The sequence below is a fragment of the Hemibagrus wyckioides genome, linkage group LG28 (genome assembly GCF_019097595.1).
Source record: "Hemibagrus wyckioides isolate EC202008001 linkage group LG28, SWU_Hwy_1.0, whole genome shotgun sequence".
In the NCBI taxonomy this organism is placed as follows: domain Eukaryota; kingdom Metazoa; phylum Chordata; class Actinopteri; order Siluriformes; family Bagridae; genus Hemibagrus; species Hemibagrus wyckioides.
The window spans coordinates 9286696-9308547 of record NC_080737.1 but is presented as its reverse complement, the minus strand read 5'-3'; the positions used below and the strand labels follow the sequence as shown (position 1 = coordinate 9308547).

The 21852-nt window shown below is 38.1% G+C and overlaps 1 protein-coding gene across 1 annotated transcript in view; it reads right to left on the bottom strand.

Moving 5' to 3' along the window:
* Positions 1 to 21852, bottom strand: part of lamc3 (laminin, gamma 3) — a 116311-nt gene that overhangs the window by 78195 nt on the left and 16264 nt on the right. The window contains exons 3-4 of the mRNA XM_058383655.1: positions 2641 to 2771; positions 235 to 401 (exon numbers count right to left, since the gene is read on the bottom strand). Coding sequence (XP_058239638.1) covers positions 235 to 401; positions 2641 to 2771 — 298 coding nt within the window. The remainder of the gene's footprint in view (positions 1 to 234; positions 402 to 2640; positions 2772 to 21852) is intronic.

Genomic DNA, 21852 nt, shown 5'->3' with positions numbered 1-21852 from the left:
GTTTGATGCAGTCTTCTCAAGAACAATAATAAATTCTGATCTAGTGTATGTTGCAGCCTTCTCATACCACATTTTGATGTCTGATATCATGATTACACAATCTGTTGGTTATACTCAGGACATGATTTCTGTTTCTATTTGCTGATTTTTGACCAAAACCAGCTAACTGTAGTAGAAAATTAAAGATTATTATTATTTAATATTGGAAGCTTTCAAGCAGCGATGATTACTTACTAACACACTGATTAGCAGAGTCTGCAGTGGCGCGAGCCCATGGTCGGTCCCGGTAGAATGGAGCACAGTGTTGGCAATCAGTCCCAGCAGTGTAATGCTCGCACACACACACCAGACGGCCTTGCTCGTCTGGCACACACTCACTGGCATGCCCGTTACACTTGCATCTGCAGTTTGAGAAAGAGACCATTAAAAAAAACATGTTTCAGGTAGAAAGCAATATATTTGATGCTAAAATACTCTTTAAAAAGGATAGAAAAACCTATGGCTAAACATTTGTTGAAAATTCTAATGGGAAAGATAATTGATAGATGTTTTCTGTTCTTTCATAATGTCACAACGTCATCAACAACTAATTCAAGATTATTTTACACATATGTTTAACTGTCTAAAGTAAACGACCACCCAGACATACAAACACACCCACGCATACAGACACATCCTCCTTCTCACCACACTCAGCATTCCCCCTTTACAATATCCTGTTTACACAGTAAAAACTGAAACAAGCATTGTTCATGCTGCAGAGCAGATTGTAGGTTTTTGCTAATGTCACCCTGTGTCTCTCATCACATACATCTCCATATTCCACAGATGTATAATTGTTTGTGTTGCTTGTGACTCTGAACGGTGTGATTGTGTTTGTGTGTATCTGTAAATGCCATCGACTCACAAGTTTAACTGATATTTGTGGTTCTGTGTTGTCAGTATCGCATTGTGTATCTGTGTTCTTGTGTCTTTGTCAGTGTGTCTCTTTGTGTGTGTGTGTGTGTGTGTGTGTGTGTCTACGTCTCTGACTGTGTGCGTCCCTATGTCAGTGTATATATCTGAGTCAGTGTCTGCGTCAGTGTGTGTCTGTGTCAGTACGTATGTCTGAGCCAGTGGCTGTGTATTAATGTGTCTCTATGTATGTCTGTGTCAGTGTATGTCTGTATCAGTGTCTGTGTCAGTGTATGTCTGTATCAGTGTCTGTGTCAGTGTATGTCTGTGTCAGTGTATGTCTGTGTCAGTGTGTATGTGTATGTCAGTGCTGTGTCAGTGTATGTCTGTGTCAGTGTATGTCTGTGTCAGTGTGTATGTGTATGTCAGTGCTGTGTCAGTGTATGTCTGTGTCAGTGTATGTCTGTGTCAGTGTATGTCTGTGTCAGTGTGTATGTGTATGTCAGTGTCTGTGTCAGTGTATGTCTGTGTCAGTGTATGTCTGTGTCAGTGTGTATGTGTATGTCAGTGCTGTGTCAGTGTATGTCTGTGTCAGCGCTGTATCAGTGTATGTCTGTATCAGTGTCTGTGTCAGTGTGTGTCTGTATCAGTGTCTGTGTCAGTGTGTGTCTGTATCAGTGTCTGTGTCAGTGTGTGTCTGTGTCAGTTTGTCTCTATGCCAGTGTGTATGTCTGTGTCAGTGTATGTCTGTATCAGTGTCTGTGTCAGTGTATGTCTGTATCAGTGTCTGTGTCAGTGGGTGTCTGTGTCAGTGTGTGTCTGTGTCAGTTTGTCTCTATGCCAGTGTGTATGTCTGTGTCAGTGTGTATGTGTATGTCAGTGCTGTGTCAGTGTATGTCTGTATCAGTGTCTGTGTCAGTGTGTGTCTGTCAGTGTATGTCTGTATCAGTGTCTGTGTCAGTGGGTGTCTGTGTCAGTGTATGTCTGTATCAGTGTCTGTGTCAGTGTGTGTCTGTGTCAGTGTATGTCTGTATCAGTGTCTGTGTCAGTGGGTGTCTATGTCAGTTTGTCTCTATGCCAGTGTGTATGTCTGTGTCAGTGTGTATGTGTATGTCAGTGCTGTGTCAGTGTATGTCTGTATCAGTGTCTGTGTCAGTGTATGTCTGTATCAGTGTCTGTGTCAGTGGGTGTCTGTGTCAGTGTGTGTCTGTGTCAGTGTCTGTGTCAGTGTGTGTCTGTGTCAGTTTGTCTCTATGCCAGTGTGTATGTCTGTGTCAGTGTGTATGTGTATGTCTGTGCTGTGTCAGGGTATGTCTGTCAGTGTATGTCTGTGTCAGGGTATGTCTGTGTCAGTGCTGTGTCAGGGTATGTCTGTCAGTGCTGTGTCAGTGTATGTCTGTGTCAGTGCTGTGTCAAGGTGTGTCTGTGTCAGGGTATGACTGTATCAGTGCTGTGTCAGGGTATGTCTGTGTCAGTGCTGTGTCAGTGTATGTCTGTGTCAGGGTATGTCCGTGTCAGTGCTGTGTCAAGGTGTGTCTGTGTCAGTGCTGTGTCAGGGTATGTCTGTGTCAGTGCTGTGTCAAGGTGTGTCTGTGTCAGGGTATGTCTGTGTCAGTGCTGTGTCAGTGTATGTCTGTGTCAGTGTGTATGTCTTTGACAGTGCTGTGTCAGGGTATGTCTTTGTCAGGTATGTCACAATGTCGGTGTGTGTCTGTGTTTGTGTGTGTGAGTGTAAATAAACATTACCTGCCCCCCACAGAAAAGTCAGAGATGGCATAAAAGTAGGAGCGTAGCACTTTGGCATCCTTAAAAAACTCGTCTCCAAAGGTGTTCAGCCTGTTCAAAGAGATCAGTAGGTCTGTAGCTGTCACCCATTCCTGAGGATAGACAGAAACAAGAGAACATGATGTAAATTCACTCATTCATTTTTGGACATGGTTCATGATAACTCAGGGAGTGAGGCATGAATATACCCTGGATGAGATGTTAGTTTGCACATTCATTTACACAAGCAAAAGGATTCTGCAGAACCCACAGGTAGAATATGCCAAACTCCACACAGACAGTAACCAGAGCTGAAGATCATCATATGAGACTGGCACTGAAAAACTGTCAGAATCCAAAATAGCAGAAGGCAGTGTGTTGGGTCTCTTTAAATGTGCTATCGGTATTAAAGTAAAATATGTTTTAACTTATGTTATAACTTGTTGAAGGTTTAAACAAGAATAGAAATCTGCAGACCTGGACTCAATCACATCACCACAGTATAAACAGACTCTCTGTCTTTAACTTCATTGTGTGTCTCATACTGTTTGAGTCATTAATTGTTTCTCTGGTTTTGATCTTGTTTTGCTCTTCATGTTTTGATCGTGCCTGCTCTTTGCTCATCACCTGACCCTCGCCAGTTGATTTCTGGATTACGTCTTTGTCTTGTTTTCCTCGATAATAAAGCTCATTGAGTACCTGCAGTAGCATCCTCAACTGCCTGACAAAAGAGAAATGCAATGGCTTCTGCTGGTACTGGGGCAGAGAGGTGGCGTGAGTGGAGCAATGCTTGACATGGTGCATGAAGGAATGAAGGCAAAGAGAGGAAAAAATATGATGAGATTAAGGTTCTGGGTTTTGTAAAGGAATGACTGTATAAAATCCTATCTTAGTGCCTACTTCTCCTAATCATGTTTAGATAGCATATACAAGTATTACTCTCAGCAGTCATTATATTTTCATGTTTGTTCTGGTAATAAGATGAGAATTCAATGGACATTAGCTGCAAGTATGAATGTTTCCAATCGTGTCCCAAACTGTTCCCCTGACACCCATGCTGCATGTCTGTTGTGGAAACTAATGATATCATCAGCGCTAAAACACACGTGCAGGTTATTTTACTTCCTGAACAAGTGCAGACCCAAATGCAACTTACGTTCACATTCACGGAAATCACAGCACAATTCAAGTGCAACTCACACCCCCTCCTACATGTAGTCTCAGGTTCTGTACCATAGAGCACTTCCATGTCCAATTGACAGCTTTCATATGATCAGTGTTTCATGCAAACCGTGCTCTGTTCCATACTAAACTGCCAGTATGAAAGCCCCCCTAAGTTACAGCATAAATGAAAGTAAACAGCACTGTTAATTACCTTCTAAGTAATAGTTAAAAGTCAACGCTTGTTAACACAAGTGTTATCAACTGCCTTTACAAAACACAGCATACCTTTTCAGGAGAAATGAGTTCAATATTCTTTTCAGGGCTCACCATTGTTCAAATGCAATACCTGTATTGACTTGAAAGTTTTTTTTTTCTGTATTTGACAGCTTTGTGAATAAATATCGAATAGACTTCAAATGGTCTCATGTCCTTCAGCAAGATCTCCTCAGATCTGAAATGCCAAATGAACAGTGATTAACATTTATGTCTTGTCAGTTCAAATATGAATCTGCGGAGACGAGGCCTCATAGTGAGAAGGTCTTAAACTGCAAGTACGCAGAGACCTCGAAGTACGAGATGCTTGCTTCTCAGGAGGGTCATTAAAAAGAAGGTTAGGAAGGAACCAAAATGACTAAAAGGGCTAGGTCTAGGGTTAGGAGCTATTTAAAGCTGCCCTGGCCATTTGGAGCTGACACAGATACCTTTCTGCACAAATTCCTTTCTCCATGGGATTTCTTTTATTGGAAAGTAGGCAGTTCATCTATGAGGTATTTTTAAAAATATCATCAATTTACACAATGGCACTACATAATGCACCAAAACTAGAACAGAAAAATAAAACTGCTAGGATTTAGAAAGTCTCTGAGTAGCATGGGGTGTTTGTTGTTAAATGGTAGAAATAGTTCAAGGATTTGAATTGATTTCTACCTTTTGACATTAAACAAACTAAGCTTCTCAGGGACTCTCTGTTTCACCGCTGGACAAGAAGATGGGCAAACAGCAGTCACCAAAAGAAGGATAGATAAATAAATGAAGATTGAGCAAGTGTGTTTGTCTAATTTGTGTGTATGAATGCACCTGATGTGTGTGTGTGTGTGTGTATGTGTGTGTGTAATGAATAACCATTCACAGGCCACAAGGTTAAAGACTAAAGACAAAGGGTGTTAGCATGTGTCTCCGATGAATGGAATGCACACATACATCCACACATTTATCTTATTATCCTTGTGAGGACCTTCCATTGACATAATTATTCATGCAGCTAATTAACACTACATCAGCCTAACCCTAACCTTTATTCTCAGTATCCAAAATGCAAAAAAAATCACTTTTCCTCATGGGGACCAGGCAAATCCCCACAAGGTCAAAACTATTAGATAGTTTCAAATATTTTGGTTCACATAAGGATATTAAAACACATTAAATCTATCAGCATGGCAAATATATAGCAGAAAATAATTTTCCACACAGAAATTTGAGCAAAAATAGCAATTAATAGAAGATAACCATCTAATGTGAATCAGTGAGTAACCAAATGATGTTTCAAAAAACAATGAGCCTATTATTTAATATTTTATCAGTATTACTTTAAATTTTTACTTCGTCTTTACTTTGTTACTTTGTAGAAAGATCCAGAAAAATGTGCTGTACACTCTTATTTATCTATTATTACAAGAATAAGATTTTTTCAGGAAGATTTTAATGTAAAAATCTTTCACGTGCACAACAATTTTTATTTGCTCCTGCAGGATTCCAGTCCTGATCCACACATCTAGTTTCAGCATGATGCCTTCTGGAAGAACATCTAAAGAAATATACATTATCTCTTCAATCTGAATAATCTATTCATATTTGGTTAATTACTTATACATTCTTATTTAGTGTGTAGAAAGTATGTATATATATATATATATATATATATATATATATATATATATATACACTATATTGCCAAAAGTATTCGCTCACCTGCCTTGACTTGCATATGAACTTAAGTGACATCCCATTCCTAATCCATAGGGTTCAATATGACGTTGGTCCACCCTTTGCAGCTATAACAGCTTCAACTCTTCTGGGAAGGCTGTCCACAAGGTTTAGGAGTGTGTTTATGGGAATTTTTGACCATTCTTCCAGAAGCGCATTTGTGAGGTCACACACTGATGTTGGACGAGAAGGCCTGGCTCTCAGTCTCCGCTCTAATTCATCCCAAAGGTGTTCTATCGGGTTGAGGTCAGGACTCTGTGCAGGCCAGTCAAGTTCATCCACACCAGACTCTGTCATCCATGTCTTTATGGACCTTGCTTTGTGCACTGGTGCACAGTCATGTTGGAAGAGGAAGGGGCCAGCTCCAAACTGTTCCCACAAAGTTGGGAGCATGGAATTGTCCAAAATGTCTTGGTATGCTGAAGCATTCAGAGTTCCTTTCACTGGAACTAAGGGGCCAAGCCCAGCTCCTGAAAAACAACCCCACACCATAATCCCCCCTCCACCAAACTTTACACTTGGCACAATGCAGTCAGACAAGTACCGTTCTCCTGGCAACCACCAAACCCAGACCCGTCCATCAGATTGCCTGATGGAGAAGCGCGATTCGTCACTCCAGAGAATGCGTCTCCACTGCTCTAGAGTCCAGTGGCGGCGTGCATTACACCACTGCATCCGACACTTTGCATTACACTTGGTGATGTATGGCTTGGATGCAGCTGCTTGGCCATGGAAACCCATTCCATGAAGCTCTCTGCGCACTGTTCTTGAGCTAATCTGAAGGCCACATGAAGTTTGGAGGTCTGTAGCGATTGACTCTGCAGAAAGTTGGCGACCTCTTCGCACTATGCGCCTCAGCATCCGCTGACCCCGCTCCGTCAGTTTACGTGGCCTACCACTTCGTGGCTGAGTTACTGTTGTTCCCAAACACTTCCACGTTCTTATAATACAGCTGACAGTTGACTGTGGAATATTTAGGAGCGAGGAAATTTCATGACTGGATTTGTTGCACAGGTGGCATCCTATCACAGTTCCACGCTGGAATTCACTGAGCTCCTGAGAGCGACCCATTCTTTCACAAATGTTTGTAAAAAACAGTCTGCATGCCTAGGTGCTTGATTTTATACACCAGTGGCCATGGAAGTGATTGGAACACCTGATTCTGATTATTTGGATGGGTGAGCGAATACTTTTGGCAATATAGTGTATGTATTTTTGTTTTATTCTTTTTTTAACAGAAGCCTCTGTTGATTTTTAGATAATTAAAAGCATCAGTTTGTAAATTCCAGAATGCTACCTTGTCAGATATTTACAGAATTTTTCATTAATCCATGCGAAGTACTGACTGGTACTTTTCCTAAATAATGTGATTTAGCTCACTGGAATGACATATTCCAAATCTCATAAGCATTTAGCTTAGCAAAGAGTTTAGCGGAAGAACAATTGTACTCCCATATCTTCATTCTAGAAACCATTCTATCCCTGGGGAATATGTCCCGGCATATCTACTGCTGAATGGCCACATTTCGAGTAATATTGCTGATTCAAGGTCTAGCCTTTAATAGACGGAACACAGTGACCTAACCATTCTTGAATGAATATGAGTGTGTGGACTGTGGATGAAGAACGGAGAAAGAGAAAGGCTTCCTTATCACTGGCTGACCTTTTAGCCACTGTATTGTTCTCATTAATGGAGTTTACACTCAGTTGGACAAGCAGACATTTATATTTCACGCTAGAGAACAAGGAACCTAGGGAGAATACTACATACAAGAGTTTTCCACTGCCCTGATAGTAAAACTTTTTTGTCTGAAGAATAAAAACTTATTTCTATTCAAAACAATATGTAAACAGAGAAAAAAATCTCACTTTTTTCCCCTGTAATGCTTGCTCTCTGTATATATCCTCTAGTCTTCTTTCACTGCATCATTCTGTTAATCTGCACACAATTTTTTCTTCTGTAGCATCTCCACTTTTTTCCCATGTTCCCAGTCATTCTCCACTCTTTCTTTTCTGAATGGCCAGCTTCATCCTTACTCTACTTTTACTTTATTGTCTTCTCTATTTTTCACCTTCTTTCTTCTCACTCTTTGAATGTTGCTCTGTGCATCAGGTAGAAACCTTTCTTTGGGTTGGTGGATGACAACGTGCCATGAATCACAAAGATAAATAACCTCGGGAGGATAGCAGATGGAGAGGAAAGCAAGTGAAAGAAAGAGAGAGAGAGAGAATCAGGAGGGCTGACTCTGCAATTTAGATTTATAGTTGAAAAATAAAAACAAATTGCCCAGATAATGTAGACCGTTTGTGCAAGATGCGTTACAATGGAACATTTCACACCAGTTACCTAGCGGCATAAGAATTCATTCATTTTCCTTTGAAGATTAATTGTGTAATAGTTCAAGATGTGTTTTTTTTTTTTTTAGATGAGATATACACTATATTGCCAAAAGTATTCGCTCACCCATCCAAATAATCAGAATCAGGTGTTCCAATCACTTCCATGGCCACAGGTGTATAAAATCAAGCACCTAGGCATGCAGACTGTTTTTACAAACATTTGTGAAAGAATGGGTCGCTCTCAGGAGCTCAGTGAATTCCAGCGTGGAACTGTGATAGGATGCCACCTGTGCAACAAATCCAGTCGTGAAATTTCCTCACTCCTAAATATTCCACAGTCAACTGTCAGCTGTATTATAAGAACGTGGAAGTGTTTGGGAACGACAGCAACTCAGCCACGAAGTGGTAGGCCATGTAAACTGATGGAGCGGGGTCAGCGGATGCTGAGGCGCATAGTGCGAAAAGAGGTCGCCAACTTTCTGCAGAGTCAATCGCTACAGACCTCCAAACTTCATGTGGCCTTCAGATTAGATCAAGAACAGTGCGCAGAGAGCTTCATGGAATGGGTTTCCATGGCCGAGCAGCTGCATCCAAGCCATACATCACCAAGTGCAATGCAAAGCGTCGGATGCAGTGGTGTAAAGCACGCTGCCACTGGACTCTAGAGCAGTGGAGACGCGTTCTCTGGCGTGACGAATCACGCTTCTCCATCTGGCAATCTGATGGACGAGTCTGGGTTTGGCGGTTGCCAGGAGAACGGTACTTGTCTGACTGCATCGTGCCAAGTGTTAAGTTTGGTGGAGGGGGGATTATGGTGTGGGGTTGTTTTTCAGGAGCTGGGCTTGGCCCCTTAGTTCCAGTGAAAGGAACTCTGAATGCTTCAGCATACCAAGACATTTTGGACAATTCCATGCTCCCAACTTTGTGGGAACAGTTTGGAGCTGGCCCCTTCCCCTTCCAACATGACTGTGCACCAGTGCACAAAGCAAGGTCCATAAAGACATGGATGACAGAGTCTGGTGTGGATGAACTTGACTGGCCTGCACAGAGTCCTGACCTCAACCCGATAGAACACCTTTGGGATGAATTAGAGCGGAGACTGAGCGCCAGGCCTTCTCGTCCAACATCAGTGTGTGACCTCACAAATGCGCTTCTGGAAGAATGGTCAAAAATTCCCATAAACACACTCCTAAACCTTGTGGACAGCCTTCCCAGAAGAGTTGAAGCTGTTATAGCTGCAAAGGGTGGACTGACGTCATATTGAACCCTATGGATTAGGAATGGGATGTCACTTAAGTTCATATGCGAGTCAAGGCAGGTGAGCGAATACTTTTGGCAATATAGTGTATATTTATTTCATTTTTGGTTATGGTAGAACTAGACTTTGTGGCCTTTATGACTAAATGTCTGACATGTACAGCCCCTTGGCTGACTGCTCAGCTATAACTACATGGTTTTCTCTGCTGCCAGATTTAGACCCTGATTCAGAGTTGAATCTGCCTTGTCGAGCCCCGTAGCCTGCTTTGACTAATAAGAAATATAAGAGACATAGAACAACTTGGAAAGACTTGCGGCTTCGGACAGTACATCGCTGGGCTCTTGTTCCACAACAGAGCTTTCCTTATACCCAAATAATTAATTATCTCTGACAGTCCTTATTAACAAAATGCTAAGATTCTATGTCCAGAGCCATTTTAAAGATTCGTCCATGAAATTCTTCCTGGCTCTGGCCTCAACATTGACTGAGAATTGGTTTGGGCCTGTCCCTGCTTGGTTATAGTCACTAGTCTTAAAATTATGGCAGCCTGAAAAGGATTGCATTTGGAGTTGGGTCTTTTTTTCCAATTTCTGAAGTTTTTGGTGTCAAGATTGAGGTTGTGAGTTCACTCCACCACTGAGGAACAGTGAGTTTGAAGCTTCTAGAAGCTTCTCATGCCTTGCTGAGGAGGCACCACCAGGCATCGGTCGTCAACTGATCCCACGTAGCGGAATGGAGCATAAGCCTCAAGAAAAATGTTAAGGCATTAGGGTGCTTCTCCAAAGAAGGTGAGTCTTGAATTTCATGTGGATGGCTACAGGAAGCCAGTGAGAGATTTGAAGAAGGGTGTGAAGTGGGTCCTTTTTTTTGGTGTATACAAGGTCGTGCTGCCTTGTACTTATCATTTTCATGCACTTATCACCCCAAAGCACAAATGTTTTCTAAGGTTTGCCTTTCAAGGGATGGAAATGAAATTCATTGTTCCCTCTGTCAACCTCTCTATAGCAGCATAGCTGCTTTACAGATGTATACATGTAGCAAGTGTGAATGTGATAGTCTTCTCTGAAACCTTTGCCAGCTAGTCTTTCATGCCATACATGGTTGCCGGACTCTATGTAGTTATGTATGTATGTATGTGTGTATGTATGTATGTGTGTATGTAACAATGGCCCTATAAGCTGCATCAAGCTTTTTTTTAATATTTAATTAAAGAAATCATAAGTCTTTATGTGACTGTGTTGAAAGGTTGAGTACATAAACAAAAATGTACTCCAAGTGATTCTCATTACTCCTGGAAGCTATTTGAGCTCCACAGATGCATGGTTACATAAAACCGCAGTTAGTTTGGGAAAAAAAAAGTGCTCTCCTGATGCACTGGTATCAGGGAAGGTGAGAGATATTTGCAGGGCTGTTGCTACATTTAAGTGATGGAAATTTTCTTGTCTGGTAATGCATGATTCTGAAGTTTATGAGATGTGGCATGCTATGCGATATTTCATCCTTCCGGCAATGAAAATCTATAAACTTGCTGCTTATGAATTATAGATAATACTTTTAGGAAATCCTTCCAGACTTGTTTCTGAACAACTGTATGATAAAAATAGAATCAGAAATTACCTAATAGGATGCTGGTGATTCACTCTACCCTCCAGACTTGTCTGGCCCATCCTGATGCACTAATTTTGCTTGGAGCTTTCTGCATTTGTGAATCATTTCCTGCTGCTGGGAAAAGCCCTACATGGGTACACGAAAACTTGCTCTGGACAGGCAAAAGATCACCTTTACCAAGACATCTACCTAAAAGCTTCTGCTATAGTCATAAAAGTCTCTGGTGCTCATCTTGCACTGTAAAGAATACCATAGCAGGTGAAAATTTCTTGAATATAACCAAATCTCATATTTCCCCTTGTATTTAAAAGCACTACATATAAGAAACTGATTGCATTAATTGATTTTAATGTAATTGAATTTGTTTAATGACTTGCTCTAACTAGTTTCACTGAACTAAACACATTTCTTACAAACTTTCACCATGTTTGTAACAAAAGAACAAGAACAAGAACAACAAAAAAATAAATAAATTGAAGGAAATGAATCTTCACTGACACCCAATGGTTTTGCGTGCTTAAAGCATTTGGTCAACCAGCTGGATATAGTATGGTGTTCGCCAAGCTCTAAGAAACTTTTCAGAAACTTTTGTATAATCCCTTCCATGCAGTTTTCTTTGGCTCCATTTCAGGTTTTTCAAAGTGCCTGTTATTAACGTCCTTATTTCTAAAAAAAAAAAAAAAAAACCTCCTTTATCTTGGCTTCAGTTGGTAGATCTTGAAATCATTTACTTTCCTTGTTCACGGAAAAATAAAAACGAGCAAAAAATATTTTTGTTCAGTTCAAGTACTTTAAACTTCACACATTTCTGCCCTGGAAACAAAAGCTAGTCTTATTTTAATGTAGAGAACATTTTCACTTTTGTCCTAATAACACTAACAAACAATAGCACTTGTAGCCAAGCTGTGTTATGTGGCAAACTTGGAATTAAAAACATCTGGTCAGTATTAAATGTACATGGGGTTTTAAGGTAATTTCCAATGTTACAGGTTACACTATAACAATCCATTGAATATCCTGTTTTACCTCCCTTGTTGTTACCATGAAAATAGCCATTGATGCTGATATGGAAATAAAAAGAACAATAAATAAACCTCCTATTTTTTCCCACAAAACTCAGATGTTATCTGATCATTTTAAACTATTCCAGATACCATGATTCTCTATGCAGATTTTGACAGGCATTGCAAAATAATGTTTGACATGTCCCCCTGATAAACTAATCCAACCTGAATAGGGCTACATACTGGTTACTTATATTATATACTTATATACATATTGCTGTGAGCTACTTTTATATATTGCTCAGAATTTACAACCTCAATCTATACAGTCAACAAATTAGGTTTTGTAAGCAACTATCCAGTCAGCTAATGATTAATGAATGATTTTTCTCAAAACAGAGAAGTGTGTTGTCAGTGTTATAGATTTAGTCAATACTACTAAAAAGCAGTGCAGTGATATTTTCTGTTAACCGTGTTAAAATGTCATATGTTGAACTTGGGGTTGAGAAGACTATACTGACTACCTGAACAGGAATTCCAGGTTGTTTTTTCCTAGTCAGGGGTTATGAGCTTTAACTGAATGCAATGCAAGTTTATTGCTAAACATTGCTTCATATCTCAGTCCTTAATTCTGGGCCTTTATCTATTGTGTACTTAGTAAGTAGTGTAAGTAGTGTGTGTGTGTGTGTGTTTGACCATTCCTCTTGCTTTTTTTTTTTTACATTATTATGTGTATTTTAACCTGCACATGTCATCACTAGACCTTTCCAAGCTACAGGTATAAATAATCATTAAAAAAAAGAAAAAATACAAAACAACTACTCCTTGCAAAACAGACATTTTAAACACATAACAACATTGTCATGTCTAATTCTGTCACAAACAACTCCTACAATCTCATTAAGCAGCAGGAAGTGAGAACCCATACAACATGTTTGTCGGTGATTTTTCTGTTATTTTGGGAAAATGATAAAAGTACTGAAATACTGAAATATTACACAGTTGATCAACCTCATCACTGCACCTTAATGCTATTGACAAAAATCAGGTCAAAGGTCATTATGGTCATAATAAACTCCCCACTTTTCATTCATATTCAGTTACACTACCGCTCAAAAGTTTGGGATCACTTGCATATTTTAGCTTGATTTCAGCTACGGAGGAAGATTCCATCAAACCAAGCCATCTTGTAGGAGATGCTCCAGGAAGCATGCGGTGAAATCTCTTCAGATTATCTTGAAAAATTGACAGCTAGAGTGCCCAGGCTGTAATTGCTGCAAAAGGTGTTTTTTTTTTTTTGATAAAGGCAAAGTTTGAAGAAAACATTCATCATTTCCATCAAAATCATTATTTCTAACTCTGACATGTCAGCATGTCCTGTTCTTTTGCTATATTTTCTATTCAGACTAATTTCGTGTGTGTTTCCTCGGAAAACAATACAATTTTTGAGTGATCCCTAACTTTTGAGCGGTAGTGTATATCTAATTGTCTGGCCCAAGTGCTCTTTGAATGATTATTTACTACGCAGAATGAAAGCAATCGTTTAAAGGTTAATCATGACTAGCCTTATTGGCTTATTGTGCAAATGGCAGCAAAAAGCTTAATTAATGCTTGTTCTCGCTCGCTCATTTCCGTAATAGGTTCATTAAAATCACTGACTATGGGTTTGATGACTAAGACTTCAGTTTTACTTTTGAGCACATTGGCTTGGGATGAATAGTGAAGAAATATAGTCCATGTTTAAACATACAGAAATATTACGGGGTAGAATTTTATTTTTAAAAAATCACATGACATGATTTGATGATGTGTGCAAGTCATTATCACAATTTCTGGTATCTCCTTACAAATTTGCACTTGAATGACAGATGAATGATATAAATCATTGCACTGTTCAACTGTTTCAAGTATTAAATTATTTGGCAAGGAAGTCTATTTAAAAATCATTTAAATAATTAGCCATCAATGTTGATTTACCATCCCTGATAGGTTTATTCTTTAAGACCTGTTTTATAGTGATGTAGCCAGTGCATCTGTATACACAGCATTCATTTAAGGGGTTGTACATGAATCTGAGCAAGATCTAACCATACTATTTAATTATAATATTATTCAATTCAATTTTTATTTGGATAGAACTTTTTACAATTGACTTTGTCTCAAAGCAGCTTGCAAAAAAGAAAAATATACAGTAAAAATGATAAATAAATAAATAAATAAATTTATATTTATCCCTAATGAGCAAGCCTGAGGCAATGATGGCAAGGACAAACTCCCTAACATAATATGAGGAAGAAATCTTGAGAGTAACCAGATTATGAAATATAAATATTTATACACCTGTCTCTGTTGCTTTCTGTTTAAATGTATCTGAGTACATTTATGATTTTTCTTTTGTTCCTGTTTACCCTTCTGTTTCTTCTCCCTCCGCCTCCATCCTAATCTATTTCATTCACTCTTCTGCTTTCCGTATCTCCTAAGAGACTGAGTATAAGCAGGACAAACAGAACGATACGGCTAGGTTTGTGCTTCTTTAGTTTATCACATGGGAGAATATGAAATGTTATCCAAGTGAAAACTGCATGCAGTCTAATGGTTTTGGTCTACTTTTGCTAAATTTGTAGTAGATATTTTTCCAAAATCTTGTTATTTTAGTTCTTACTACAGTAATACTGACCCAGACCAGTGGAAGCTGCCACAAAGGGCTAGTGGAGTTAATTATCCACTGTCTTTTACAAGTAAAAAAGACATCATAAGGTTTTGTTGATGGCATTCACAGCAGATTGCTGACTGTTAACAAAGTCTACTGTATAAATGAGGATTATTCTCATTATTTTGTGGAAATACACTTAACAGCACCACTGATGTTTGTGCAAAAAATAAACCAAATCCAATGAAGTAGTGAGACTGGGGCTGATTGCTTTCTAGCCCAGACTGTAGAATCATACAGCCTATGACTGACACACAAATTGCATGTATTTGCACAAATATTGTTCATATATTTATAAGGCATATATAGATATATTTAACATTTCATCACCAGTGATAGAGAAGGTACACATGAAATAAACTCATAGGTGCAATGAATGCAATACAAGGTGGAGGAAGTAAATATGGAGTCATCCTTATTTCCCCAAGAAAGCCTTTTAAATTAAATAGACTAAGCACATGCTTACAGGACAGATTACAGGACAGATGACACAATGGTAAGAGTTTGTTTGTTTGAACAAAATATTATTATTATTATTATTATTTTATCATATTTGGTATTGTAAGGAAATATGGCAGAAAACCAGTAGAATATTGGACTTGAGAAAAAAGAAGAAAAAGAAAAGAAACATTTTGAGCCTGCCTATATATCATTTTTATTATGCCACTGATGAGACCTTTTGATACAATGCATTACTCAGCCCTGATAGTTTAATTGCTGATTGAGTTAGTGATAGATTTTTCCTCATTTCTTTGAGGATCTGAACAATGATAGAAAATTACTGTAATACTGCAAAACATATATTACAGATTATAACACTGTAATGATGTCAGGTTTTTTCTTTATGATATAAGGTCACTGGATTAAAAAAAAAAAGAAGAAGAAGAACAAGTCACATCCACCAGTAATACAATGTCAATAGGTTGCACGCCTGAACAGATAAGCAATTATCAACTTTTACACAAGCAACTAGATAATCAGTTGTTGTCCAGATTTTGAGGCTGGATTTTACGCTTCATGTCCAACCACAATAGTGCTTCTCCTACATTCCAGGATGGATAAGACTAAAAATGTCTGTCACTTGCTTGACAAGCATGATGGAAGACTGTGACACATTGACTAGCCTGCAACATACCAGACCTCAACCACATGGAAAACGTGGGATTATTTGAACCTCAAAATAAGCACTCTCTATCTGGATTGTGCACACATATAGTGCAAGAGAGGGCTAAAATTTACAAAAACAGAGATTTACTCTGTTGTAATCCTTACCTGCTGGGACTGGAGCTTTTATTAAGGAGAGTGGAAGTGTAAAAAAGTATTAGAAAATAAATGTCACATCAGATTAATTTTTTTTCTTTTCCTTAAAGCTTTCTATTATACTATTTTATTGTCACAGAGACTTACTGGCCACTCATGCAATTCATGCAATTAGCCAATCAGCCAATCATGTGGCGGCAATGCAGTGCATAAAATGTCACAGATCCAGGTCAAGAGCTTTAGTTAACGTTCAAATCAATTATCAGAATATTTGTATAATTATCATAATCATCCTCGCAACCACAAGCAGGAATCTGAAGTTACAGTGGGCATAGGTTCACAAAAGCTGGACAGTTAATGATTAGGAAAACATCACATGGTCCTTTCCCAGTAGTCCTCATATGCAATGCCAGTGTTTCTGTTTATTCAGCCAACAACTCTGCCATAAGCCCTCTTTAGATTGGATTAGTTTTCCATGGCAATGTAGATTAATGTAATCATTACTGGTGTATTTCCGGGATTTTGGACCAATCAAAATCATCCTGTCATTTTTATGAACTGAGCATTCCAGTGTCAGCAAAGATTAAGTTAAAAACTCATAATAGTAAAAATGTAAATGAGATTTCAAGAAGATTGTCAGAGAACTATGTCTGGGTTTTTATTTATTTATTTATTTATTTATTTATTTTTGGTATGTTACTCTAGTTGAGTTCCTCACACAGGTATAGCTTCTATAAGAGACGTGTTATGGGCATGAAACCTTATGAGCAGATAATAATTAAGTGCAACCTTGCACTGTTATAATAAATGAGTAATAAAAGAACATGATTTGATTTTTGCTTCCTTGTTATGCTTTTGTCCTGCTTTTACTGAATAGTTAATATGAATCTCTCCATCACTCCATCATCCCAGCTGAGATTCTTGGTGAACTGAATTATACAGTGCAGAGTAGAGGCTCATTCCAGAGTCAAAACTTAATAACTTTTTTTTTTTTAATTTGATTGCTTCAGTTCACATTGCCTTCGCATCTTTTGTACACTCTCATTTTCATTCTCCTTCAATGCTGGCCTTCCAATTCAACACGCAGTTCTTCAAGCCTACTCAGGAAGAGAGTGAAAGCAAGACAGAGGGAGTGAACATACCCAGCATTTTAATAGACGACTGAACAAATTAAATTTGAATTCATGGAGCAGCTTTCATCCTCAGTGCGGATTTTTTATGGAGGAGGAAAAAAACTTTATAATAATGTCGTACAAACTGGAAAACAGGTCCCCTTTGAGGTAATCCATTACTTCTGCGGAAATATATAAGCACCGGGTTACAAGGTGACCGTTTGTTATTTCAGCCAATTTATTTAGCTATGATGAAGTGAAGGGGGAAAAAACAGCACATACATTAGTCCACATACTCCCAGCTACTCTGTTATCAAGATAAACAATAGTGTCTGAGGAAAGATAAATAAAAACAGTAGAGAGGATTGCAGGAACTCAATCAAGTCAAATAATTAAATGAAAAACAGACTGATATTAAAGAATATTAAGATACCAAATTAGATCTATTGCACAAATAGAAAGTTCATAAGGGGAATCAGTATAATGAAATAAAACTAAGAAGAATCTTTTTCTTTATATGTTGCTTTTTTAAAAATAAATAAATAAATAAATAAATGTTTCTGGATTCTTCTTGTTATTGAAGCTAAACCCAAGGGGGTCTTGTATATCCTGTCATTCCAAATTCCAAATATCTCCTCCCTTATCCTCTTTCTACTCTCCAGGCTTTTGGTGAGAATTTAGTAAAAGATGAAAAAAGGCAAAAGGCAAAATAAAAACATTGTACTCAAATATGATAACTTTTTCTGATCAGAATTACACGCGTTTTCGTATAATCCAGATTATATATACACATCATGATGATTTAATCTTTAATGAAGTCTTATACCGCATGCAGTTGTATGATTTTAGTCAGGAACAGAACCGAATCCTATCTTTGATGCTTTTTTAACAGATAAAACATGGCAAGAGAGGCTCAGGCAAAACAGATTAGAAATAAACACTGCATTGATTCAATAGGAATATTGTGATTTTTTTTTTTTTTCAACACAGTATTAATGCATGGAAATTAAGGCATGGACGCCCAGGCCCTACACAGACATGATCCCCAAATCCCCAGTTCCTTATTCTTAACCAGTGCCAGTTTGGTAAGAATGTTCTAAAGTCTAGGGTTGCACATTCCCATCCATTAGCTAGCTCTACACTATCACAAGACTGCAAGCCAAGAGATGATTAAAGCTAGCATGTTCTTCCTATGAGACACGTGAAGCTAGCCACCTTCTCAAATTTCTGCTCATGCTGCATCACATAGTAGCTGGACACTCAGAGGAAAGCACCATCTACCCTCTTCCACATATATAATCTCAACAACACCCAGGATTGGTTAGTCTCACTGATTGAAATCTAAGGATAGAATAAACCCTTTTCTCAGACTCTTCAAACATGTTTTGTTGGTCATGGAAACACTGTACAATTTCCGAGTACCACCTACCCTATTATAATTAAAAATTAAAACTGAGAGATCATTAAGGTACTGATATGAAATATCATGTCCTTGTCCTTCATTTACACATATATCATTTCCTTTTCTACCTGTCCTGTAATATGTAGTTTAAACATTAACATGCTTACTGTGCTTGATTTTTCTATTACATTATAAATAATTGAGGACAGACTCCACAGGTGGAACACCCTGCTGCCCTGGTGCTCACAGTTACTTCTACATAGGTTGTGTGATTTCCATAAAAAAGGCTGAACAAACAGAAAGGTCTATAACCATCCAACAAGTGTATTTGACTTTTTAGTGCAGTCTGTGGATGCACAGCTCCATAGACAGCAAGCTGTGATTCACTGTGTGTTTTGACACCTTTCTATCATAACCAGAGTTAACTTTTTCAGCAATTTGAGCTACAGTATCTCTTCTGTGAGATCGGATCAGACAGAATAGCCTTCACTCCATATATGTATCATCGAGTCTTGGGTGCCTATCGGTTCCTGTCTTCATGATTTGGTAGGTACAAACTATTGCATGGCGGTAAAACCCAATAAGACTTGACATTTTGGAGATGCTTCTACTCAATGGTCAAGCCCTCACAATTTGTTTCTTGTCAAAATTACTCAGATCCTTGTGCTTGCCCATTTTTCTTGAGTTTAATGCATCAGCTTCAAGAACAAACTGTTATATAATATCCAACCCCTTGACAGGTGCCACTGAAAGGAGATAATCACTGTTATTCACTTCACCACTCAATGGGTTAAATGGTACGGCTGATCGGTTTATAGTAGCGGTGCGATTTTCTAGCTAACCTAAGAGGAATGATGTGTTCAAAAAAGGGCTTTTACTTCACTTACCTCTCTATCATTTAGACTGGAAAGTGGTGTAAATAGTTGATCTTAATCCCCCTGTCTTGTTTGTTAATGATTTAGCAATTAGAAAAAAAAAATGGCATGAAAGTGAAAAAAAAAATATTGGATACACTCACATGTCTTCGTGTAAAGTGGCTGGCTCATTGATCGGAGGATGCACTGTAATCGGTGTGTCAATGAGACGCTTGTTTTAGAGAACTCGACAGATGGCAGGCTATTTGGTAAAGGAAGTGTAAAGTATTCAATCAAGGAATTGTCTTAACCTTCAGGGCTTATTAAAATTGTGTTGAAATATTGTGGATTTTTTAAAAAAATATTCACCTGGTTTGTTTGTTCTCTTAAAAGCAAGATAGTCTACTTATTTTTTTTTAAAAAACTCTAAAAACTCTAGTGTAAATGTGACATTATGGGTTGGAGAGAAGAGTTTTACATAGCATACATTACAAGTACTTCCTTTTAAACTGCAAACACTGGATACTTGCTTGTCAATCAACTTATTCATACAGTATTTAGCTTTTGTGTTTGTCTTTGCAAAATCTTGTTGTTTATTGCAGAGTCTGAACCGTTATTCCTTGTCTGCTATGTTTATGAACATACCTGGATTTGACCACTTTATTGTCTGCAGCTTTGGAAAAAAATTAAAAAAAATGCTCCTTGTACATGCATCCTAGTTTGTACTGGATGCAAAAAAATGATTGTGAATGTATTGAATGGCTCAGTCTTTAAACATAATAATATGACATTTTGATTGGCATGGCACGTGTCTATGTGTGGTTGTTTGTTCAGCAAGCTTTTAGAGTCAGACACCAATAATCTTTATTTGCAGGCTGTCATGCACCGATTTTATGGATCATGCTAACATTATACACAGCCACAGAAATTAGTCAGTATTGATTAATAACTGAGTGGAACAGTGGCGCATTGGCCACTGTTCCCAATTCCAACCATAAATGTGGGATACTAACTGCCAGTACTCTGAGTTCTCCAGTTTCCACGTAACTCCATAAAACATGGCATTACCACGCCAATGAGTGTGTGAACAAGTTTATGATAGACTGGTGGTAAGCATGTTTGCCTCACACCTTCTGGGTTGGGGGTTCAATTCCTACCTCTGCCATGTGTGTGTGGAGTTTGCATGTTGGTTTCCTCCCCAGTCCAAAGACATGTGTTGTAGGCTGATTGGCATTTCTAAATTCTGAGTGTGTGTGATTGTGCCCTGTGATAGACTGGCATCCCATCCATGGTGTACCCTGCCTTGTGCCCTAAGTCTCCATGATAGGGTCCAGGTTCCCCACAACCAAGTAGGATAACTGGTATAGAGAATGGATGGATGGAATTAATCGATGATTAGTACCATTCAGTGATAGGCCAGTGTTTATTTTTATTTTTGGCATTACCCAGTCCAAAATGAAAAAAAGTTATACTTAAAGATATGCCATTTTTAATGTGAGCTGCTAATGTTAATGCTTTTGTTCCCTCTCTAGTCAGAACATAAATACTGAGGTTGACTTAGCTCATGGTTTGGAAAAGCAAGTACAGAGAGAGAGGAAAGAAAGAATGAAATAAGTGGGAGGACCAACAGTTTGTCTTTGTCTACATACTTCATTTGCCTCCACACTTCATTATCACAATTTTTTCAGTAGAAGAAGAATTCATATTGTAATGCATTTAAATAAGTGTATAATGTAGTTTGTAATCTCCTACAAGAAACAAAGTGGAAGGTTTAAATGCATACGAGAATGACAAAAATCTGACATTTTGAAAATGAAATGTATTACGGCGACAACCATTTTTGTCCCTGAGCCTGAAGCAATTTCCACTACTGAAGGAAAATATTAATGGACCATTGCATGTGATGGTATCATATGAAAAACATCTTTCTGGATGGACTGCTATCCATTTAATACAACATTTTTATAGGTACAGATATTTTATTTTTTCAAACGACAAAACAAGTGATTGATCGATCTGTTTGCTTTTATAAAATTTTGCATATTTGTTGTCATTACTTTTCTGGGCGTCTGACTGAAATGTAATGTTGATGACTAAAGTCTCACGTGAATAAAGAAGTTAAACTCTTTTAAATGCTAGAGGGATAAGTCCTTTAAGACTCACTGCCTTCTTCGAGATTGGTTTCTTCCACAGCTAAGGCAAAGGTTAGCAATAACTCTGTATCTATCTGTAAGACAAACTCTAACTTTGATGTGCATGAAAGATTTTCAGGTCATTAAGTCAAGAGTGGTGAAATGCCTTTAGGATTAATGGCAGGATAACGCTATCTTTGATGTTTTAGCTGGGCTTTTTTTTTTTTTTTTGCATAATACCTTTTCTGCATACAGATTAGAATTATCAATTATCAATATACTTTTCTTCTCTAATAAATCTATTAATCTATTAATATAAAATCATATGTTGTACACATAATATAATACTGCTTATATGTTTCATGAA